The 25,296-nt window shown below is 38.9% G+C and overlaps 3 protein-coding genes across 12 annotated transcripts in view; 2 read left to right on the top strand and 1 right to left on the bottom strand.

The window, feature by feature from the left end:
- Positions 1-25,296, top strand: part of LOC146455921 (uncharacterized) — a 416,007-nt gene that overhangs the window by 148,670 nt on the left and 242,041 nt on the right. For 9 of the 10 annotated variants that reach the window (XM_085093654.1, XM_085093653.1, XM_085093655.1 and 6 more), the window contains exon 20: positions 24,771-24,893. The exons of the other annotated variant lie outside the window; for it this stretch is intronic. In XM_085093654.1, coding sequence (XP_084949780.1) covers positions 24,771-24,893 — 123 coding nt within the window. The remainder of the gene's footprint in view (positions 1-24,770; positions 24,894-25,296) is intronic. 10 annotated transcript variants of the gene reach the window in all.
- The window catches only part of LOC146455929 (uncharacterized), a 364,345-nt gene that overhangs the window by 194,252 nt on the left and 144,797 nt on the right, over positions 1-25,296 (bottom strand). The gene's annotated exons all lie outside the window — the stretch shown is intronic.
- Positions 12,490-18,499, top strand: LOC146455937 (uncharacterized). The gene is made up of 7 exons (XM_085093682.1): positions 12,490-12,720; positions 13,117-13,469; positions 14,938-15,102; positions 15,855-15,965; positions 16,266-16,394; positions 17,102-17,195; positions 18,459-18,499. The coding sequence occupies exons 3-5, from the start codon at positions 15,007-15,009 to the stop codon at positions 16,386-16,388; spliced, it is 330 nt and encodes a 109-aa protein (XP_084949808.1). The 5' UTR covers positions 12,490-12,720; positions 13,117-13,469; positions 14,938-15,006; the 3' UTR covers positions 16,389-16,394; positions 17,102-17,195; positions 18,459-18,499.

The following is a 25,296-nucleotide window of genomic DNA, read 5'->3' as shown; positions in this document are numbered from 1 at the left end:
AGTTAAGTTATCGGTCGCGTTCTTTGTAGTCGGGCCGTGAGGCGCCGAGTTAAGTTCACCACATGACGTGTCACATACAGGATGGCAGATGCAGGACACAAATGACTAATCAAAGGGTTTTTGGAGCCAGCTCATTCATTGTAATGGACAATTTTCATTGTACTCTTGAATGCTGCTAATCTGAACCAAAAGGGGAAAAAAAAGACTGTAACAAACAGGACATATTCCATCTACAAAATTTAAAGACTGGCAAGTTTTTGATAAGCGAGTCACGTTTCGTTACGTTTATCTTTCTAATTGTTAATTTGGCCGGCTGCTAGCCAATTAACCAATATTTGGGTAGAAAATGCCTAAGACAATACAGGAGCTTTGAATATCATATTCAATGTTCATCTCTGTAAGAGGTTCAGTGGTACAGTATACCAGATGAACTTTATATATCTTTCTTAAAATCAAACCTATTCTTTATGTTTTTAGTAAATGCGAGTTCAAGTAATAATAACAGATTCTCTGTTAAGAAAACATCAATTGGAGACTCATTGGAGGTCTCACGCTATGGTAAGGATAGAAAGGTCACGTGAAATATTTTTATCGCAGTTTGCTAATAGTAAAATACAAAATGGCAGTAAATTTCTCGTTAAAATGCATGTAACAATAATCATGAAGAGTTTGCATGGCGTATTGAACCTTGTATATTATTATAGAATTCTTTAGAACAACACATGTAGCTTATGTAGTTTATCTAAAAAAAAAAAAAGAGATACAGAATGGCAACTTTTTGATAAACGGGTCACGTTTCGTTATTTGCATATCAAGATGCTGGTAAAATAAAATGTTGCGGACTGCTCGCAAATTTACACAAAATTTTACTGAAAATGCGTACAATAATATAGCAGCGTTTACAAGCATATTCAAAGTTCATCTTTGTGAGAGGTTCAGTCATACAATGTACCAGTTTTAGTTTCCATATAAATGCATATCTTTCTAAATAAAACAATGCTCTACTTATAACGTCGAAGGAGAAATCTTATATACCAGAGTATTAGGAGATGTCAAAACAAAAAGAACAATGAACAATTTCAATTTCTTACATTGCTTACTGAACTCCTCTTTTTCAGCTATGCTTTGTGTTTGTCTTTTCTAACGACCCAGGTGTGTTTTGGTTTCTGCTCTGTTGCGAGAATTTTTAGTGGAATACAATTTACTGACGCGGAGGGTAAGCGTGTAAATTAACTTAACTTCCGGTCGTGAAGATTACGGGGTTTTGATCCACGTTACACACTTTAGAAGCGCCAAAACTGCGTTTTGATTTTATTCGTTTATTTGTGAGACTGTAGAAACATTTGTATTCTTGCATATGTGTAATTCAGCTTTATCGATAACTAACGGGGACAGTAAGCGTGCAAATTTACTTCCGGCCGCAGCCTCGTTCGGATCCCTCGTTCATTTCAGTCTACGAGTCTACTATACATTCCATTTTGTCTACACATTCCATTCCACATTGAATGCCCACGATACTCATTCACTGCGCTCTGACGCAATGAATGAGCTAAAAATAAGACTTTGGCATTCATGGAGAGAGCGTATCTCGGAAATTCTTAATGACTACTTGAAATCATTTTTGACCAAACCTGTAAATACCCGGACTTGAACAATGATGACGGAAAACTTCTACAAAAGTTTGCGTTTTAATACGATGCCAGTGATCTCCACAAGATTTGGTACAAAGCGTAGAACACTTTTAATTGAATGTGGCCTTCACAACGATCATACCGGAAATTGCTTTTAGCATCATCATGACCCGGGGTCACATGAAAAGACGCGAAGAAACTTAATCTGTTTATGTCTCTATTTTTATAGTGTCTTTTATACATCTTTCAACTTTCGAAGTTTTTCAACCATTCATATTTTATCTTTTCGTTACTAGCACTTTAAAAATTCGAAAGGTTTATATCGTTTTTTTATTTACTTAGCTTTTTTTAGTTCCTCACGGTTAGTTTTGTTTAACCGAAAATTTGGCAACTAAATCACTCCATGACCCCGCGGGCAAAGACAGATACAGATCTGTCTCATGTTTACTATTGAAAAACAATCAATGTAGAAACGGTTTCTGTCTCCAAATGAAAGGTGAATAACAAATGCTTTCCCTGTATTTCATTTTTAAATATAAACAGCGGAACATTGAAAAACGTACAAGGATAACGTACGCTGACGCGTAACTTTACTCTAGGTCATACCTGAAATTACGATCCGTCATTGGCCCGGCGTCTCACAGATACAAATGGTTTCTGTCTCCAAATGGAAGGTTAAAACGTAAGGATTAAAGCCCGGGGATTTTAAAAAGCATCCGTATGACAAATGTCGTTTTCCCCTGTATTTCATTCTGACTGCAAGAAATGCAATTCGATCTGGTGGTTACTTATTTCCACACTATATCTCTGTATATCTATCGATTTGGGGGAATTAGCGATGCTGGAGGTTATCACTCTCAAAAGATTGTAGGTTTACGCACCACGCAGTCAAATATGGCCCGAGTATAAGCTGAAAACAGCTTCTTGTTTAGATCAAAGCGTCATGTTACGACATAAAAGAATGGGAACATGTCCTCTGCCTTGTTGAGTCCCTCTTCCAGTGTGCGTCTCACCCCGGGGTGTGATGTGTCAACACTGACGACAAACTCCGGTCTGATGTATCGCTCCTCGTACAGCGACGTGCAATGTTCAGTTCCCCACCGAGCATAAGGGTTTCGCCAGGGGGAGTTATCCCACTGGATCCACCATTCGGGGTCACGCATTCTCAGATATTCACCCCTGTTGTTCAGTCTGGTAAATAGAAATAAAGAAATAAAATTAGTTTTCGACCGGAGCTGCCTTCAACAATCTAGGGCAGGTTTTACATGTAAGTTCAAAAGATGTTGACAATCGGATACGTCAGCATAAAGCCATCGCAAAAAAATCAATAAAACGACTTTCTACATGCAGTAAAACGGAGATGAAGAAACAGGCGATTATTACAAGAGAAACAAATGTTTGATTGATCATTAGAGTTGATTAAGTAATTTGGCTTCCGATAACGAGATTCGTGGAAGGAGTGCTCACGTTTCCCTTCGTGATTGCGATTGCAATTGTCTATTATAATGAAACATTTCACCATTCCTCTTGTACTTAGCAGAAAAATATAGCTTATCGTGATCTCGACGCTGCGCACGCGTCTAGGGTCGTTTGGAAGCATAATTTGTTAGCCGTAAAATCAGGCTCGACAGATACTATTCTTATATGGTGGGCGAGAAAAAGCTGTAATACCATGAAAAATAAGAATTCATCCCATGGTAAAGCAATTGTTATAAGTTATAATTATATAATAATCTGCTATAAGAATAGTATGCCAATGTTACCGACTGAAAAATACATCTATCATTTATTTACATTTCTTTCACAAATACCACTCATCACCATTCCAATCCTAGCAGTATGCAGGATGTTTGTCCATGAACTTAGTTTAATGGCCTAAACTCCCACGAGTCTCCTGTAGCTGCTGAGTGGTAAAGCATCCGAACTAGTACAGAAAACTCTAGTCTTATGGACACCTCGCTATCACGCACACCCCGATAACACGGACAGCAGCTAACTCCCCAGCGAAAATAAATTACAGAGTGTAGAACAGTATAACTTGAAAAAGTTATATTGTGTACGCGGCAACTTTACGAAATGTCTGTTCTGGTTAACCATAAACAGACACTTGCGAAGTCTTCAGTAATCTTATTCCATCTAGTTTGCCTTAAAGAGAGGACTGCCAAGCGAGGGAGGAGAATATTGACTTGTCTTGCCCAGTTGTTCAGAGCCCGATTAAGCTAATCCTGGATAACTGAGAACTTTGATTCCAGTTTAAATACTAAACAATAAAGATTTTAAAAAAGATTTTTGTCCGTCAGTTTTGGCGTTTTCTTTTCTTTACTGTTAGCTTAATATTAGATTTAAAACATTTTTAACGAGCGAAATGAAAATCTCGGTTAACGTTTTATCGTGGATTAGCGTTAATCGGCTTTCGGACAAACGGGTCCTGGTTCCTATGCATGGGGGACTGGTGAATATCAGCTGAGCTGTAGTTTTAAGAGCTGAGATTCGCCGAAACGGCGTTACCTTCCCTCGTGACAGAAATATTACGAACCCCTTGAAATGCGTTGCGGTATATTTTATATGGAACTGCAAACGGTAGGTACAACGGTCTCGTTGCTGTAGAAACATCTGAACCCCTTGATATATTTCGATAAATGACGCAGGTGATCTCCTGTTTCACCAGAAATATACTTTGCATCTCTCCAGATGTCCAATCGTTTTGTGAAACCGCATGCGCAGTGATCCAACAAATATGTTGCCAAAGCCCGTTGTCTGATTAATATTAGCGTTGAGTTTTACTGTTAACATTCGAGAGATTAAAATGACGACGTTGAGCGAGTTTACCAGAAAGCTGATCCCAGAGAGAAACGAAGGTCTAATGAGTTTCTCTTCTTATTGCTCCTCTCTAGATTTTCTCCTCGATTGCAAAAAATGTCTTTACTTTCTATAATCTAGGTGCAACTGTGTCCGGTTATGGTATGGTGTCGAAGGAAATGGCTAGCTAAGATTTTCTTGCTGAAAGAATATTTGATACGCAGCTCATGAGAGGACGCAGTGAAAGTCTACTGTAAGTACGACGTCACGCAGAGATTTAATCTTTGTGGTTCCTTGAGGCGTCTGTAATCTCATTCAATATGACAGAGAATGAACGGCTCATGTTATTCTCACTTCTTTCTTTTCGATCTGGACAGTGTTTTTGAATATCGTAACTCGATACAAAATTACTGCATTACTCCTCATATAAGAAGATGGCGAGGATAAATTCGAATTAAATATATCTGTGGCCTGCCAGTGCTTATGTACGTACCGTCTAATGAGAGGTACCGAGCAATTGTTGATCATACCGATCAAAAAATATATATATACCTTTAATTATATAAAAGGGACGCGTCGGCAAAATACCAAGATTGTATGACGCTTTGCTTGGCCACGTACTTTGTTTTGTAATGAATCAACAAGATCGATTTGCCCGAATTTCGCTGCAATAGTATGGTGAAAAAAATATTAGCCTGAATGTCGTACGATGCGTCCTGTGCACAAAGCTCGGAAACCAATCGCCATCCTTTTTGACCGGGCCTTTAGATCTACTAGTTGTACATTCACTTCCGGAACACAACATTCCCAGCTAATGTTTCTATTGTTTTGCGATAAGCCGCTGGCTTCTCAAATTTGGATAATAACTATCACCGTGTGGAAACGCGGGCACATATACAAGCATCTTGAAATGCGATCGCGTAATTATATTACGGCACTGTTTAGCGGGAACGAGAAGGAAGCGCGCCCTTCCGAAATTGTGATCGATCAAGCCACAAAAGTCGCGTGGAAGTTCATTAGAGAAAAAAAAAGGAAGATGCGCAAAGCAAGAAATAAAAGGAAGCGATTGCTAAGAGCCGCTAATGAAAGCGAAGCCGGACAGATGCGAAGACAAAACCTGAGAGACGTATTCTTCTGCTTTGGAATTGGCGCGTGTTAATTATGCGAAATGGTAGGCATTGAAACAAAGGAAATACAAGGGACAGAACCAAGGTAAGTCTCGCTTAGTCAAGAAGACGTAAGTTATCACAGAAGAACATTTGCCTAGACAACCACAATTTTGAATATTCATGATCTTGCATTGTGCATCATCCGGGTTATTGTTCCGGGGGTAGGCGCCATAAAATTCATAGTGTAGCAGAGCGGCCCTTAAAATTTATACTCCTGAACTTACAATGAAATTGAACAATCCATACTCACTTTCAGAACAGGGGGCACGACATATTCACTTTGTGCGCGAAATGCCCAAATTGTAGATATATTTTCACACCAGATAAAACCATAATGAGGGGACTATATAGAACACTTTTATCAGTGAGGTCAGTGTTTTACAACAAAGCAATAAAAAACACGCAACTATATAGCTGGTGAAGTAATGAAGGAAGTGACTATGAAGCAAACTCGTAAAAATAATTAAATGCAAAATAAAAAAATGCACAGCCAATGTCAAGGTTGATATCGGTGTCATGGTCTCGTGTAACAAAACAAATAACGCTAATACACCAACTCAGCCTTTAATTTTTTATCCATCAGAACGGCGGGTGTCCCACCTGATACGGTCTGATGTAACGTAAAAAACGCTAATACAGCAATGCAGCCTTTAATTTTTTATCCATCAGAACGGCGGGTGTCCCACCTGATACGGTCTGATGTAACGTAAAAAACGCTAATACAGCAACTCAGCCTTTAATTTTTTATCCATCAGAACGGCGGGTGTCCCACCTGATACGGTCTGATGTAACGTAAAAAACGCTAATACAGCAACTCAGCCTTTAATTTTTTATCCATCAGAACGGCGGGTGTCCCACCTGATACGGTCTGATGTAACGTAAAAAACGCTAATACAGCAACTCAGCCTTTAATTTTTTATCCATCAGAACGGCGGGTGACCCACCTGACACGGTCTGGTGTAACGTAAAAAACGCTAATACAGCAACTCAGCCTTTAATTTTTTATCCATCAGAACGGCGGGTGACCCACCTGACACGGTCTGGTGTAACGTAAAAAAACGCTTATACAGAAACACTGCCTTTAATTTTAAATGGTATGATGTGGCAATGCAGTCACCATTGTAGCCAGGCATCGGTCAATTGATATTGATCAGAATGGTGGATACCCCCCCCCCCCCTTCCCCCCTTACTTACACTCTAAAATAAAATGAAGTAATTTATTTTCACAAGGCTGAAGGTTGTTTCTCCTTGTACAGTTTACTATAGCATCGTTAATATGATGGAACAAGACAGAGGTATGCATATACATGTACATGTCTATTCTTTTCTTCTCACAACTCCTGTCGCGCGTGACTTGTAGTGCGTGTTTTCCTCGCGTTTTGCGCTCGCCCGCGAAACACGCACGAAAAATAACGCTTGTTCTGCGGGGCCAGTCTGGTGTTTCTTCTATGGAGAAGTGCGTGTGCATTTTGCTTTCGTCTAAAAGTTAACTTTTTTTCCGGTGCAAATATCGTACTCAATTTTCGAGTTCTTTTAGCCTCTTCGAGAAATCGCGAGACAATTAGTGTATCTGGTATCGCAGATTATAAGTGAAGAGAGACAACTAGCCACAACATTAACAGGACCGCTCGCCAAATGCCATGGGATCTGATAATTTTGTCCACATAAGACTCCCTTACCCGGCTCAACTTTTTTCTTACAAATATGATAATACTTTAAAGTAGATTTAAACTAATAGAGAGCATTTGTTTACTATGGTAGTGCCATGAATATGCATATTCATCAAGATTCACCATAATTAATGCATTTGTCATTGTACTGTGTTGACAATAACACTCGTGCGATCACATTTTTTAGGATTTCACTCCCAAGCTCACGATGTCTTTTTTTATGTTTCTTCTAACCGTGTCTCAAGGTGATTTAATAGCGCGCTTGATTTATGTCTGCCCTCTTGAATATACTCCGGGAAAATGTTGCACTTCATTTCAAAAAACGTATCATTTGCTCGATGATTAAATTTAGATCATATTCTTTCGGCGTACAATTTTGTGGTCTCAAAACAGAATAATCTAGGAATGCTAGTAAATTCTGCACCACGTTACTCACAGTAGAGAACGCCTGTGTCCTGTTATTGCGCGTGATTGTTTCGTAATCGATACCGTATATTTACACTGTCAAATCATTTGCAGGATCCCGTTACAGCATTTCTTGCCTCTCTTTCCCTCTCACGTCTTCCCTTTTTCCTTCCTCTCTTCTGCCTTAACCTTTCTTCATGAGTATCTCTGCGCCAGTAAATGGTCCGCCTTTGCGAGCTATTTTAGTCGGCCGCGTCCGCCATTTCGAGTAGCGCAATTACATTGTACATTTGCATTTGCTCTAATTTCACATCACGTTTTTATTTCTTGGCACTTCTTGATGTGACATGTAGTCCAGATCATATTCCTATACCCTGCCTGGTTTTTTTTCGATTTAATTACATCCTCCATGACATAAAAACAGATTACGACACCTTGCAAGTCCCAAAAGAAAAGAAACCGGGTGAGTCTTAATTTGAGGAATGTTAGGAATGCTAGTAGATTCTACTAGCATTCCTTTGCGGAACTTACAGTCGAGCCCGCCTGCGTCCTGTCATGCTATAAAAAGGTGAATCTTTCAAGTACTGGCAATGGCAAAAGAACGTGCTCGAGCTTTAGTGATAAGCGCGCTCCAAAGTATCGTTGAAGACAAGATTCTACTGGGCGTCCTCGATTCAAGCAATAAACGATAAGAGCTCGGCGTGTATAATAATCTGGAGACCAACAAGAAGCTCACGTAGAATAGACGATGAGAAGTCTAAAGACTACTGCAAGGCTGACACAACGTAATTAAAAAAAACAATATTTCGGCTCGCCAAACTAGCCTTCTTCAGGTTTAGATGTTACTAAATTATATAAATGAAACTACAATATTATATTATGGAGGATGTTGCAATACATAGGAGAGGCGGAAATGACGTTTACAAGGTGTTACCAAACGATATATTACGTTGTGTCAGCCTTGCAGTAGTCTTTGGACTTCTCATCGTCTATTTTTCAAGTTTGGCTGATTAGATCTCCTGTGAGATCCAACGTACAAGCAAGCAGGGTCTTCGTTCACGGCTTTTGCAGTTTTTAAAGTTTTCACGTAGAATGTTTTGATTTTCACTGGATCTACGAGAGTGAAATTTCACATCCCTGAGGACATGAGGATAACGCTTTCTGCTATTGGCAAACTCATTATTATAGTAGCCTGCAATGTAGGCGCATTTTTTTGGTTCAGCGCATTAGCCGCCATCTTGAATGTTAAAAGCATAGGAAAATTGGGGAGAGTACATACACATAACATAACATTTTATTCAGGAGGCCTTAACACAAATACAAAAACATCCTGAAAAGGGAAATCGTGAGGTTAATCCTGTAAAAAAACAATTTCCCTAAATAAAACTTTGCAAAAATAGAGTAGAAAGTAGAAAGCGTGGACAACGAGGTAGACATCAGAGCAAAAGAAAAAACAGGGAGAGGGAGGGGAGGCGTTTTCTCTCCGTCCGCATCTCCGCCCCCTTTCCCCAACTCCCTAAAAGTTTCAAAATCCAACATAGTGGCTACGACTAAACGACTAACAGAGATTCTGGCTCTCGCGCACCGCCCGTAAACGCCTGCATTGCAGGCCATTGTTAAAGTCAGTCAAACGATGAATTCACTGAAGCGTCAAATTTCAAACCGCGGGATTTGAGGGCAAGTGTTTCCTTCCTGTACCGTTCCTCCCCTTTCTTTTCCTTTGTTTGTTTTTCTGTTTGTTGTTGTTATTTTTGTTTTTGTTTTGTTTTTTTCTTCTCCGCTCTCGTCCCAATTTTCGCGTGTTCAAACAGCGAAAAAAAAAGCACAAAACCAGGCCACGGAAAGGCTTTCTAAGCAGGCTATCCCAACGGTAGTTTTTATTTACCTTAGTAGAGAACAATAGCAATTACAAAGATGAAAAAATATGCAAATAAGCAACATTTAAAAAAATCAGCAAGATCATCATTTTTACGAAATTTATGCACAATTAGAAGCCGTTACCTGTAAAAAATTTTCTTTTACCTGCATGTTAAATAGCTAAGGGAAGCATTACTGTTCTCGCCGTTGTTTTATTAATCTGTGTGACCAAAAAACATTCTGCGTTGAGTACTCCAAGAAGACAAATCCGTTTAACTTAAGCCCGTTCTCTTGTTTCGTCCTTTACCGAGTTATTTGTTGTCTTAAAGATTCCGCCAGATAATCGTTTCCAGTTGAACATTGTGAGCTTAGATTCAATCTTCACTTAAGGCTGGTTTCCATATGATCGCGGATCGCAGATCGCAGATCGCAATAAGGTCTGCGATCGTCTGCGATCATATGGAAAATACTTCTGCGATCGTCTGCGATCCTGCGATCGCGATCGCAGACGATCGCAGAAGATAGAACCATGTTCTATCTAAAGGCTGGTTTCCATATGATCGCAGACGATCGCAGACCTTATTGCGATCTGCGATCTGCGATCCGCGATCGTATGGAAACCAGCCTTTACTAAAAACGCACGTGCCTCGATCCGCAATACAAGCGCCCTTTTTGTCTTCATGCATGCGATGGCACTTTGTTGACTTGCTCTCGGCTTTGTTTCTCTTGCATTTTTAATCGGATGTTTTAGGTGATTTGAATCATACAGGGTTTTAAATCGAACAATTGCACTACTCTTGGTTGCTGTATATCAAATATTTTTTTATCAACATATCACTCGACCTATATGAGAATACATCCACAATTTAGTCAAACGGTACCACTCGATTATTTCCGGTCTCTCCCCTCCCCTGATATTGCCAAGAGACAGTTACTGTTTATTGCGAGTTTTTCTTTTTGTGGCAGGCACTTAGCAGGTATGTCACGACCTTGGGGGTCATAAATAAATACATGGTAAACCTTTACAAATACACTATTATAACTATCGACTGGTGGCATAAAACAGCACCCCATAAAATAATTTTAATTATTGATCAAGAAACTAGACTGGCAATAGACGCAGCAAATTTCTACTCTTTATTCTGTTGACGTAGCGTTTTGACTATCCCCTACCAGAACTAAGAGAAGAGCAAAATTAAATATATTAATGTGTCACGTAAAGGGATATGTCCTCGGAACATGTCCTCACTCAACTAGCAGAATTCATTGCTGTCTGTTAAAAAATCGCGAAGTGATTATGTGCAAAAAACATCCCGTCTCTGGCGATTAACTTTTGTCTGTTTGTTTTGTTGTTGTTCTTGTTGTTGTCGTTTCTTTGTTTTTGTTTTTTTTTTTAACAACCAAGCTTTTACAAATGAGCAGAAGCACGTTGAAGTAAGCACGTCCATTAACCACCTTTCAAAAGCACGCGTCTCTCCCTAAAAATACCTAATAATCCTGATGCAGTCGAATCAAATCTCTTCACACTTCATATGTCAAAATATTCTTACGATGAAGCAAATATATTTGAAATCAAATTAAACAAGATTTACGAGCTTAGCTTAAGTGTATTAAGATTATAAAAAGTCACTTTCCTAGATATTTAGCTTTTAATTTGTTAATCAGCTACTGGCGGAAAGAAGTTAAGCGTGAATGCTATAACAGGCACACGTGTGACCCCCCTTATTAATCCCGTTCCCTATTCCGCCAGAAACAGGCGCGATGTCAAATATCTGAGATCAAGATATTTGTTGCGCCATGATCTTAATCGTTTCCTCGACGACAGAGATTTTAAGACTTCTTTGTTTCCACATCTAGCTTGCAAAAAATGGCTCCCATCCCGTTGCCTACGGCACAGTATTTCCGCCATAGAAGTGTCTAATATCCCGCATCCCGCCTTTGTACGTTCATTTCATAATGACCCTATCCCGAATTCCACACCTCTCCAAACTAAAGGTTAACCATTGTTGTGAGTAAGCAGACTTCCTGTGTTTTCACGACCCTGAGCAATAAGACAATAGAACTAGTTGGTAAAAATATAATTTGAAGCCGAGATAAAGTTAGCCTCCCCCGTAGACCCTCTTTTGGCTCGTCCCAGGGAAAGATTTCGTGACGAGCCAAACGGAGCGAGTGCAAGGGAGGCTAAAATAAAGTCAACAATTAAGGGAACAGTTTTCGTCAAATGGTCTAACATCAAGTATTAAATGCGTATTGAGTGGACGTTTCAGATCTACGAGGAAATGCTTTCGAAATAGTTATCATTCCAAAAGTATTTACTCGTATATTTTTAATTTTTTTTTTTTTTGTAGTGCCCTGTATGTTTCAGGAATCAAAAAATCGCCTGATTGACAACAGATAAATGTTTTGCTGAACGAAAGTAAAGGAGATAAAAAAAAACTAAAAACTTTGATAAAGACAAAGAGAAAATGGGGATAGGTTTTCTAACTTTTTGATATTGGAGAGTATTTTTTTAACAACCGAATTGGTTTGCGTTTAAAAGGTCAAACCGACCTATTAGCTTTCCTAAATAAATCCATTGACAGTCTAGAATATGCTGTTATCATGACAAGGAAACGTCGTTCAATGCGATTGTTACGTAAAACGTCTTACAGCACCTAACTGCTAGAAATACCATTAGCACGAATACAAATTTCTTGAAATTAAAATGACTCAGAGAGGATATAATTAATACTGATTCTAACTGTCCTCTTCCGGCCTATTGATATTGACACAACTGCGGATATTGCGTGAAGTCTACTAGGCCCTAAGTAAGAGGAGAATATCTCAGTACTCAGTTTTGACCTATAAGGGGGGGGGGGGGGGGGGCGCATACTGAGAATACCGCTTTGATTATGACATGGGTGGGTACTACGAAGGCTTATGTTTACCCTCAAACTTCGACTACCCCTTCTTCCCCATCCATACCACACTTCTACGTTTTTTATTATCCGTTTAGAACCCGTGGACATTTTCAATACATCACTGCATGCTCCGACAGGTAAAAATATTCAACACGTACTGTCATTGATATGATATCCACAAAGGGAAGCTTTATCTTCAGTTGATGCAAGATGTCTGACGAGTACCATCTCCCGTTGCAGTTTTGCCTCATTCTATTCACCCTTGTGCTGTTTCAGCAAAGCACTGAAGGTACCTACAATCAATTTGCGTTTTATTTTGTTCTATGATATTGGTAATTGGTTTTTCAATTCGTTCTCAACTTGGTCTTCAACAAAATTTTGGGGGTGGGGTGCACATGTCCAACAAACAGGAAAAAACTATATAAAATAATTTCATCCATTTTAACTTAGGTCTAAACACAATTTATGATTGTATTTTGCCTTTTTATAATAAATGATCCCTGGCTACAGCGTATTTGGCCTTTAATTTCCAGCTGGTTAGTATGACAAAGATTTAGCTTTTGGACGCACATTAATGGCGGAAACTACACTTAAATAACTGGCAAAAATATCATTGACAGACATTTTAGCGCCAAACACAAACAGTCATAAGTGAACTTGTTTCCTTTTCTTTCTTTATTCACAGCGGCTAAATTCAAGACAGGGAAAATCAACGTGACAACAGCCAATCCAGGACTAGTTGCTTGCCAGAAGGTCTCTTTCGCGCAGCCTTTTGGCGGAAGGGAAGTTAAGGTGTTCGCTTCATTTGGGCATTCAGTCAAAAACCCATCTCGTGGTAATGGTGGCGCAATTTGGGTGTAATCAGAGGAAACGAATCAATTCACAACCTGTATTTCCGAATACGGTGACGGTTCCAATGGAACTGCGGAAGTGAACTGGATCGCGGTCCAATCTGTTCCTTCTGGCGCTCAAGTAGGAACTACTGCATTGAACTCTTGGACCACTGGAACGGAGTGCAAAAAGATTGACTTCCCACAGGTTAGTCTAAGTTTCTGATGAAATTTCAGTTTCCAGAGATAAGCGCGAGTAAAGTAACGGTGTTTTCTTGTCGCCTGTTGAACACAGGAGGGGGAGCTACTAATCGAAATTTTTTGTGGAGGTGGATTGGTTCCGGTGTCCAAACCCTGAAACTACTTCAGACCAAAATATGTAATTTACTGGTACCCTTTTCAGACCTGTTCTTTCGAATTCATACCCGTTGTTTTTTTTTTTGTTTTTTTTTTTTGTTTTGTTTTTTTACTTTCAGCCCAAAACGGTTCAAAAACTTTACCCTTTGGCACCGCACATACCTGTATGATTTATATAGGGGTGCATCTTTTTCCCCAGGGGAGAAAAGGTTGGGCAATCGCCAAACATTTTCCACCAGGCTTAGAGAAAACTTAAAAGGCTTTTTTTTTAAAAAAAAGCAGTGCATCAATTTCCAACTTTATTCACCAAAGTTAATTATCCGTTACAGGATGTCAACCAAGCTCTTGAAACACTCATCGTACACATTTAGTTTTCGCTGGCAATCTGCCACAAGATCTTTTCCCAACTGGTCTGAAAAGCTGCATTTTTGAGCTCATGTCTTAAACACCCGCAAGGCAGGGTAGGATAGAAAGGGAGGATGGAAAGGCTATGGCCAACAGTTCTGCCCCCTACCAGTTGGGACTTTTCGCCACAAATGTTATTTCAGTTTGTATATTTATTTCACTAATTTATAATGTCCCCAATTAGGCTGCAGTACTAAATACTTCAATACTTAAAGGTGTATTAGCGACGGGCACGTGCAGATGAGGCCAAGTTGATAGGATAAAATTAAACTTGACCCATACGCTAATGTTTCAAAGTCAAAAAGGTCTTCGCATCTCTCCCCTATCCCTCTCCCCCTTATCAGCATATAATGGACGCCAAAAGTTGTTTTGTGGTGGAGGAGAAACCGGGGAGGGGGATTTCTTCCCTATATATACCTATATTTACCCCCCCCCCCCCATTCCTCGGGGAAAGAGAAAATAATGTATGAAACATGACCTATCATCCCACATGCCAATAAGTAACACATCAATTTCCTTAAAATCTTACTCAAAACCTGGTCTCAGTCACAGTCATAGTGTCCGAAACAGCTCAACACAAGCCACGTACGATTTCTGTAGCTAGGAATTTAGAATCAAATTCGTATGGCGTTTTGTCAAAATTCTAATAATTATTAAAATTTTGACAAAACGCAAGTGGAATTATTTCCTATCTTCATTTTTATATCATGGGTAACAAATGAACTATGTGTCCCCCTCCCCCCTCCCCCCACCCATCCCCCAAATAAAATATCCTCAATCGAATATAATCAAACACTCATGTGCCATTTATGCAACTGGTGGTTCTTTATTTATATTATCCTTAGCTGGTTATACCTCACCCTACATTTGTGTAGTTTCAAGCCAGTTAATTTAATTAATGTTTGATTTCCCAGCGATTTTTGTCTGCGCCAACTATTCTTGCAACCACAAGTCACCAGTCTCCGGGGAAACCTCAAGATGCTATGGCTGTGTGGATTAACAATCAGAGTGAGGAAAGTTTTACGCTATGTCTCAGAGAAACCAGGATATTTGATGGCCTACACCAAAACATCAAAATTGTGAGTAATTTATTAACTGTTGTTTCCTGCGTAAGATATCGTCTCAACTCCAGCCGAGATAATCTATAAGCGAGCGGACTTTCACATAGATCTACCGACTATCATCGCGTTTACACCACCTCCTTCCTGCTAGCAGAGCGTATGAAACTGAACGAGCGTTGTAATTCGAACGCACTCACAGTGCCAACATGTAGAACTAATCGGACGTTTTAAGATCAGTTTTTTCCGACCATGAATTTATAAATTATAATTACAACCACTAGATTTAATTTTTACGTTTTTTTTATGCCCAGTTGCAAAAACACTATTGTAACCAGGCCCAGTACCAAATTTGAGAGAAAATATTTTTGGACTTTTGAGCATTTGTAGATTTTTCCGCAATTCACTTTTTTTCTTTTTTTCAGTTCAATGGTAATTATTACTATTGTTGTTCTAAGATATAATTAAAATCTAATTTTGCTTTTGAACACACATGCACTGACTCAATCTACTGTAGTCAAATCTTTCACTTATAAAGAAATGACCCCGCTCTGGTTTTAGGTCAAGGGAAGAAACAGAAGTCAAAATGACAACGACAACAAACGTAAACAAATATATACACAACTAAGCACTTGCTTGGCTCATTTGATGTCAGACAGACAAATTAAACTTGATAAAAGGGCCTTAAAACAAATGGAAGTAGGAAAAAAGGTCATAGTCGAGAAAACAATAGTTGACTTTCCTATTTGGTCATCTTTATGGTTGCCTTGCAGAACTGGTTAGCATTTACCAACCTGAGTCTTGGGAACTTTACCTGGACTGGCAGCTTACTGTTTGCGGAAAATAACTCTCTTCTTCAACAAGAAAACTTCGCCTTCTGTAAGGTAAGAAGTGGTCAGTAGAAAAAGTATCATTGTTTATTCATTCATTTCTGATTTGTTTGTTCGTTTCGTTGATTCGAGGTCCTTTTTGTAAACCACTTTTTAGTGAAAAAGTTTCCTCATTAAAGATTGTCATTATTATTATTATAGATCAGAGTCCTGAAGGTCTCAGTAACCTAATCCAATTTGCTGCACGTCCTCAGCCCAATTGGCAGACTCGTTCCTTTTGAATATGATCTGAACCATTATAAAAGCAATTACTTGTTCTTGTGTCTGATAAAAGCTATATTTTTTTTGTTATAGAAAATCAACTTCACAGAGCCATTCTTTGCTCCTCCTGTGGCAGTAGTGACGCCAAAACGCATTTACAACAACGAGAGTTCGGGGCTGTCTTCAGGGTCAGGATGTGACGCAATTACCGCCTGAATTGAGGTAAGGTGTTTTTGTTTGTTGTTGTTGTTGTATTTTCTTTAGTTTAACCATTTAACCAAGGGTAAAAAATAGTAATGTTTGGACCAACTGGGTCAGCTTTGCTTATATCTTTATGATTTGCACAAGCAAGTCACCAATCTATCGTTTCATGCACTACTTTATTGACTTAAGTGAATTTAATAAGAAGCATGTTACCGTTACATCAATGGAAGACGTCCACGCTCAGGAAAAAAAAACTGTCAACTCTGAGCGCTTTAGAAGTCTGAACACTTTTGACGAGGGAAGGTTGATTGTGCGTCCCTTAGCTGAGCACCCTCTCATTAATTCAATGAAACCTGGAGGGTTGTTCTTTCCCTCTTCAAATTGACATGAAATCAAAACCAACAATTAGGCAAGGACTTTATGACTTTAAATGACGTCAACGATGCGGCAATAACATCGTCAGTGAAGAACTGGAAAAATAAATACGATGTTTACAGTGGCATGTATGATTATTATGTACAAAACAGTCACTGAAGTTTGTAGCTTCTGTTTGCAGATTAGGAAAATTAAAAAAAAACATAAACAAATTATTGAAATGATACAAAAGAGACAGATGTTTTAAATAAGCGCGGGCACTTTCCTTTAATCACCCGCCCTAGCTTTTACTTGTCACATTGTGTTGGAAGCTATATCAAGCAAAATTTAATAGATATGTTTCATTTTAGCACACGTCTACAAAAGAGATGGAGATTTGTGTGAAAACCTATGACAGAGACTTTAGTAAAGACACCATTGAAGTTGATTACCTGGTTATTGGAGGTTCGTAAAAACAGTGGCAAGTGAAGAACAAATACGAGTTAACTTCTTCTGTTCTATACACTAAATATTTGTCTTTTAAGTTCGTTCTCCAGCTTGCCAGTCACAAATGACACATATGACACTATTACGCTTCTTAAAACTGACGTAGGAAGCGAAAAGAAAAACAGCCTTTACAGTTAATTTTGTCGGCGTCTGACATCTGCAAAAGTTCTACACTTGCTACAGGGCCTTTTAATTAGGTTCTTTGTGGTTGCCAATCATGAATCACGAGTCTGTTTTTCCTCAAATCACGAACCACAAGTAAAGCGATGTTTACTGTTGGAAAACATTTTGTTTTTGTCAATCAAATGCGCCCATCAAGATTCAACTGTTTCTTTCAATGGCCAATAGGCCTCTCATTGCTAGTAAAACAATATTGAGCAGGAAGTCTAAGAAACCTTTCTAGGCTTATCTAGAAGAGCCTTCTTAACTTGCTTACAAAAGACAGTACTCATTCTATGATTGAAATTACAGCATTCTACAGATTTATGATTGAGCTACCAAGACAGTTTTCATCCAGCCTGGATAACTAACTATACACAGAAAGAATAAGTAAATCGTATGGAAAGAAAACATTTGATCGATCTATGTTGAATTTGTAAGAACAAAAATTTTCAGTTACCTGAGCTTAAACGTTGATTTACGGTGAAGTTGTTTGAGATCACTAGAGTAACTATTAAATACATCTACCCCATTATATTTTTGGACATTTCATGAATTGTATATTTTAATCTGTTTTGTGTTGGAACCTGGAGGACGCCGATTAGTTGATTTGCATTTAATTTCAGTTCAATATATTGAATGTCCAAGATGTCGATTTTTTTCCTAGACGTATGCACCAGGGTTGACAAGACCTTTCACGGTACGAAAGGTGCCGTTTAAAATTACGCAGTCCCTTAAGATATTCATCTGGGAGGGTTAAGTTTCCATTTCCGGTAAATTGGTTGGCTGTAATTTTGGCCAGGCTGTGTTTCTAGGTACGTAAAAACATAGAACCTATTTCCATAATTCTCACTGCTCGATGCCAATGTCAGTGTACTTCGGGTTTTCTGAGCTAGCTTATCTTTGCTCCAATCAGATGTCGCGTGTAACCGCTTTACCATCCTGTTACTGCAGCCTCAAGTCTTGCCCCCATTCCCCCTCCCTTCCCATAAAAACGTACTTTCATCTACTTGACGAATAACAGCAACTTAATTTGTTCTTTCTCTTGAACACTTTGGTTAGATTTGGATCCGTGTTTAGACGTCACGTGCGACTACCACTGTTTGTGTAAGGCATTTGGACCTCATGATGCTCGTTGTGTAAGCGTTGACAGTTGTCCATCCTTCCAAGAACCAATCTGCTCTTCAAACGGCACTACATATGACAACAACTGCCTGTTTGAACAACAAATGTGTCTGCTGCAATTGAATTTTGCAGTGCAACATCCCGGTAGTTGTGAAGGTATGTTCATTTACAAGTACGTTTAAGGATGATGCCTCCTGCTACAGAAGTATTTTTGCATAGTTTGATTATGCGGGTAAAGCAGATCTTGGTATGGGATACTGGAATCCAGAAAGAAAATTGGGGGAAGCAGGAAATTTTTTTTTTTTAGAGATAATTAAGCAACAATTATTTTAAAAAGAGGGAGGAAAGTAGTAAAATACAAAGCAATGTATGGTGTTTGTTTTTTTCCTTTTCTTTTTTTTTTTCTTTTCAAATTGAAGCTTTAATATCTCTGAGAAAAGCATGGTTCCCCCCTCCCCCCCCCCTCCCCCAATTTTCTTTTTGGGCGCAAAGAGCACTTGCTAAGTTCTGCTTTCTTCTTATAGTTTTAAGCCGCCCAAAAATATCACTGTATTAGTAGGCACCACTCATAGGAAACCCGAGTATCTCGAGATGCGCAGAACGTATGCACATCAACAAAAGTAGCCACCATCCTTAATTCCACTTATGTCTTCAGAACACATTGGGCACAGAAAGATGTTTCAAACGAAACAAACAAACGCTGGCAAAACGGGCCAAGAGAGTATCGCTGCTGTGATACAGCATTCGTAGTCTAAGACGCAGCATCATATCATGAGGATGTGCTGTATTTTCAGCTATCAGGCTAGGCCATTTCTCACCTATGTTTATTATGACAGTTCAGTTTATTTTTTCGCTCAAACGTGTTTTTTGCGGTTTTGTATCGTATCGACTTTATGTCCCTCTCGTTTATCAAACAGTGCCGCCTATCATCCGAAGATTTCCGAAGAAAGTTCGAGTGATTCCAATTTCTTTCGAGACATTACAAACACCGCTTTACCATACAAGAAAAAACTTGTGAGGAGCTCCAGGAAATCTTCGTTAGCATAGAAGCTTATTCTCTTCACAGTTATTGGCAAGTGATTACAAGTAATATTCACACTACATACGCAAGCAAAGATTACCCATCTTAATACACTCAGATAAGACTTTTCTTAACATTTTTCAGCTATCAGTTTAAAAATTTACATTTTTCAGCTGTCAATTGTATTAACCCCATGGAGACTCTTTGTGGGGTACATTGTTTGGTAAGATAAAACAACTTTACTCAGCCGGGAGCTTGTATCTTAATACAACGGGCTGCATTCCATTAAAAAAAAATTCAAAAATTTTGAAAAGGTGTATTCTCACACACTTCAAACTACAAGTAACTTTCGTTTTTTTCCCAAAACGTACTTACCGATATGAGTAAAACGTACATGTATTTGTAACTTTTACAGTGACTCGATCGAAAGCGAAGAGAAATTAAAGTAAAATGCACATGGCTTGATAACTTAATACCATGAAACTGAAGAGTCGAATTTAACTTGTTGTTGTTGTTGTTGTTGTTGTTGTTAACTTTATTTAATTAATTGTTTCTTTATGTGTGTCACTCGTAAAAGCTGGTCTATGCCTTTTTTACAGGATTTCCATTTCAACGCGGTCGTCGCCACATGCCTCACATTCCATCTCTGGGGTACTCTCACTGCGAAGTAATTCGTTTCCAACCTTACGTTTTCTATCCTGACAAACCCATTGAAGTGCAGATTACTGTCAATCACATTGGTACCTCTGACAAGTCCTATGTCCATGACGCCACCGTTTCTTGGGTTGAACAAGTAAATTATCATCAATTCACTGCCTGTGTGATGGCGGCTGGATTTAACGAACGTCAATCCAAAGCTAACGTGACAGTAGATTGGATGGGCTACCAAGGTGCTCCGGTGGGTGGTATTAGTGGAGAGACGCGCGTATCACAGTGGTGGACTGGGACGACTTGTGACACCGTGAACTTTCCTTCGGTAAGTTATTTGTTTTAATGGTTGTTGAGTGGGATTTTACAATAACTACATTAATGAACAGTGGTAACGAACAAAATGGCACCGCTCGGTATTAACGGATTTCTCTTGAGTTGCAACTATTGAGAAGTTATACATACCAGCTTGAACAGCATAAATGCTGGACAGTATTGATTTAATCATTTTCGTTGACTTAAAATACCACGTTTCACGTAATCAAAGCTTGGACGGTACTTCATTAGGACTTTTTTCACTCAGGACCACTTTTTGATGTAATCCCTATCAGACACGTATCACTTTGAGTGCTAGTCTCCTAATCTAACTTAAGTATTAAGGCAGCAGTGAAAACACTAACCATTTCAAAACTGATACAAAGAGTTGCCTAAACTGCGAATACAAATAAGTCAGCTTTAGTTACGAGCATTAAGCGCCGTCATGGCACCTTTGTCAAGTGATGTGGAAGCGTGTCCTACAATAAACGACGTCGCGTGACAAAATGTCTCGGAAAAAGAGCTTGGCGTGAGAAACCTCGGTCTCGGTTGAACGTCAGTGCGTGACACTGAATTTCACATAAATTCCCTATTCTTCTTCTAAGAATTTTGTGCCCCCACCCTCCACTGAAAACAATTAAATTACTGTAAAGGTGGCGTTTTTACAAACTTGGCCGAACACTAATTGTTCTGCCATCATAATTTTGCCCACAGGGGACGTTTTCAAAGAAACCGTCGGTTTTTATTACCGCTGCTCACCACCACGCCGGACTGAAGAGAGACGCGGCAAGTGTTTGGCTGGAAGACATCACGCGATCTTCCCTTAAAATATGTTTAAGGGAACTGCAAAATTATGCAGGCTCCCACGAAGACATTTACGTTGTAAGTATTCCAGATCCTTTTTATGGTCTTTCTTTAGATGTTTTGAATTCAACTAAAATGGTGGTCATGGTGTCATTGTACTACTTCCACGATTCTTCAGCTTTTTGTTTACTTTGTGCTTATTAGAGCTATTTCTATTTACCCCCCAATGGGATTCCACAATTTGAATTTCCAGGTAAACGATTTGAATTCTCTTATTTGCAGTAAAATGCCACAACCATGCGAATCGATTATTCTTCCGAATGCAACCTACTAGCAGATTCATCATCCAATTCAATATCTATCTTTTTTATTCAACTTTAAACCGTATGTTTCTTCTTCCTAAATTTACTTGGTTTTGTCCCTCTTTCCTCTTTTGTAGAAATGGTTGGCATTTTCGTCACTTCACAAGCCTCTCTTCTCAGAACTCAATTCACTTTATTTTGCAAACTCTCAGCGTCCTCCTGCTGATTTCAATGACGCATTCTGCAAGGTCAGTGTGTTTGATTTATCATAAGAGGAGTATACTCCATTTATATTTCTCGGCACAATAATACATATAGCCCATTTTCTAGCTGTGTGTTTTGTGACCTGGCTTCTGGGTGGGAGCGAGGCTGGAGTTAAACCTGCCCCTTAGTGGTTTTCATATGAAAATGAAGCAATTGCAGTGTGGTATGTACAAAAAAAGGCAGTTCCAGCTTCACTTCCGACTCAAAGCCCAGGTCACTGGGCGCTCAACTATAAAATGGGCTATAATAATGGGCGTAACTTTCTCCTGAAATTTCACGATCACTAAAACAATTTCACTGGGTTTCGTTTTACTTCCATCGTTAAGGTGCTAATCCGTTATAAGCCTCTTGCTTTCTCTTAGGATATCCACTTTGTTAAGGTGTATAAAAATGCCCCGAGCGTTTTTGTATCAGCAAATCATTCCTCCACTGGTGGAAATCAAGATCCTATGCACAATTCCATAACACCTTGGGTAGAGGTAAGTCAACGACACCAATTTATTCCACTCTATATTCATTGCTTTTTGTTGTCAAGAAACAGTTTAAAAAGACGAAAATTCCTCAATAGGCATTTAGAAATGATAAACACATCTTTAGTTTTAACTGATTACGTCTGAAGTCCTTCATTCTGTCCAGACAAGGATGGCAATCGTTAGAACCTAAAACTTTTCCAGTGGCCTTTTCTTGACAGCACCGCATCATACTACGAATCATGTTGAAGGGCCGATGCTTTTTCTCCTGCATTCATTCTACAGAACTGAAACTTTTAAAGCTAAATTGAGATAAAAATTTGAAGCCATAAAAAGACAAATCTCATCCTGTGATGAAAATAGTCTGCGGATAGCAGTGTATGAGCTCTGTCATCAACATCACCCAAAAGACTCGTATCTCTCACAAAAGCCGTGGAACGAACTATCTGTAGCTCACTCACTCATTCATAAAGGACCCTATATTTATCTTAAGTGGCACATCAACTTGCTTCTTCATTCGTGGCCACAAATGCTAAATCAACGTTCAAAGTAAAGGAGCATAAATTAAATATTTTTGTTCTATTTCGCAGTACATCAACGCGACAGGAGCACGAATTTGTTTAAAGGAATTGTACGTGTCAAAGTATGATCCACTTTCTGTATCATACACTGTCTTGTCAGGTAAGAGTACAAAGCGTTTATTGTCTAACCAGGGAAACCATTATTTTCCACCAACTAGACAAACGTAGAAGAAAACCAACTGACTCTATACTAACCTTGATTTACCACCAGGTTCAACTTGTCCATCAACAATTTTAAGCATAAACTGTATTATGAACTTAAATGAAATGATATCAATGAAGAGACGCTCACATGTCGAATAATTTAGAAACCACTGTATTGATTCCTTCCAACGGGCGTCAAACCAATGCCTCAAAGGTGCTGGTTTGTTGATGTAGCATTTTCTCTTGCGGTTTGATACTATAACACTTATTGTTACCCTAGTTTTTAGTCTTGTCAACTTGCCTGCTTTTTAAAAAATTAGGGGTAGCAGGAGTATCATAACACACAGGTTTCGTTTAATCACTGATTGAGCACCAGAAGAGGATTACAGCTAAATTGGAGGAGGTGAGAGAAGTTTCTAATGAATTTTACTTGATCTTCTTATCGCAGACATATGCAAACCAGGCTGGAGTTACTTCGGTGGTTTCTGCTACTTTACAAGCTCTGCATGCGCCTCATGGCTGACTGCTGAATCAAACTGTTCTGCAATGAGCTCAAATCTGGCGACGATTCACAACCAAGAAGAAAATGTGTACATTCAGCATCGTAATAATGGTGAACGAAGCTGGATAGGTCTAAATGATAGAAGTGTAGAAGGATCATTTGTTTGGACAAACAAGGAAGTAAGCAGGTTTAGGTTCTGGGCGCCAAGACAACCAAACAACTGGAGAGAGGAAGACTGCGTGCATACTCTTGGTGTCAAGCATGGTTATACTTGGAATGATGTGTCGTGTGATAACTGTTACAACTTCACTTGTTTCACAGGTAAATTTCTATACATATTTATGTCCAGCATAACCGTTAAAATAGCACATTTCAGCCAGTCTATGATAGGTTTGTTACTATAAAAGAAGGGTTTTTCCAGTAACATTTATGATTTCGAAAATTACTTAAGATAAAGATTTATATATTTTCCCGACTGGTCCCTAAAACAAACTTGAAAAGAAAAAGCTTAACTTCTAAAATTCATTTGGCGGCGCAGCAGGGTGCTCAGCGCCTGTTTATGCTCCTTTAAATGTCAAGCTCGGGGAGATTAAAAGTTTACTCCCAGGCGGGCACTTATGTGCAATTTTAGCCAGATCTTACGGTTAGGGAGAAAAATTGCGAAAACAAACTATTCAACAAGGGAAGCAACTTTCTATAAAAATGTGCATGATAAATTATTTACCTGCAAAATACAAAAACTTTAACTGCGACCATCAATTACAGTGCGTATCATAACTGTGCGTTTCACAGTGAGTCTTGTCAAAAGTACCGAGGGCACATTCTGTCACTTCTTGGTGTAACTTTGGGGATAGACAAACCTTCAGTGGTATAATATTAGAACCAATTATACCAATAATTCTAACCTGAAGTCTTCATTGCATCATAAACCAGTCAGTAATCATGCGCACCTTTATGGGACACTCCCCAATTCCAGTTCAGTTTTACTTGCTTGTGGTGATGATAGTGATGGTGATTAGAAGTATAACATCTCACTGGGAACTAGGATGATGATGATGATGACGATGATGATGATGATGATGATGATGATGATGACGATGACGATGATGAAAATAATAGTTTATTGGAAATAAAGATTACGGCAATTTTCAATTTCATGACTAATATACTATCGTCTACTTTCCCGAAAATGTCTTAGATATAGACGAGTGTTCTCCCAACTCACACAGTTGCGATGTCAATGCTGCATGTAGTAATGTGCAAGGATCATACACTTGTTCTTGCCAAGCTGGATATTCAAGCGATGGGAAAACGTGTACTGGTAAGGGATTGCAAAAACCTTTTTTTGGATTTTTTTATTATTATTATTTACTTTAAAAACTCTAGACGAACTACTTGTTATTCGGAAAATGTAATGTCAACGGCCCAAAGCACTGAAGTATTTTTTTATACCATCATATTAATCTTCATACGTAAGAGGGGGTCAATGTACCTTCGTAAAGTCCGTCATCCCTTTTTCTCGTTTGTTTTTACATGTGTGACTGAATTACAACTCGTAATGTACCTCGTGAGGACTCGTCGCCAAAAAGAGGACAGAGCTAACACCTGCAATTAATAGTTTTTGCATATTACGATTTCTTTAGAATACGTTTTACGGCCTTCTTAAAATCGGATTTGTGCACGTCAACAGAGTCTGGAATGTACAAACTTTCAGAGGCTAAAAT

This window comes from Pavona decussata, unplaced genomic scaffold (genome assembly GCF_977016875.1).
Source record: "Pavona decussata unplaced genomic scaffold, jaPavDecu1.1 SCAFFOLD_265, whole genome shotgun sequence".
Classification (NCBI taxonomy): Eukaryota; Metazoa; Cnidaria; class Anthozoa; order Scleractinia; family Agariciidae; genus Pavona; species Pavona decussata.
This window is presented reverse-complemented; position numbering and strand designations above follow the sequence as displayed.

What these genes read in the sequence shown, in the direction of transcription:
- LOC146455937 (XM_085093682.1), top strand. Translation starts at nt 15,007, where the DNA reads ATGGCTGTGTGGATTAACAATCAGAGTGAGGAAAGTTTTACGCTATGT. An exon ending in TACACCAAAACATCAAAATT is followed by an intron (nt 15,103 to 15,854) that starts GTGAGTAATTTA and finishes GTTGCCTTGCAG; the next exon opens with AACTGGTTAGCATTTACCAA. An exon ending in AAAACTTCGCCTTCTGTAAG is followed by an intron (nt 15,966 to 16,265) that starts GTAAGAAGTGGT and finishes TTTTTGTTATAG; the next exon opens with AAAATCAACTTCACAGAGCC.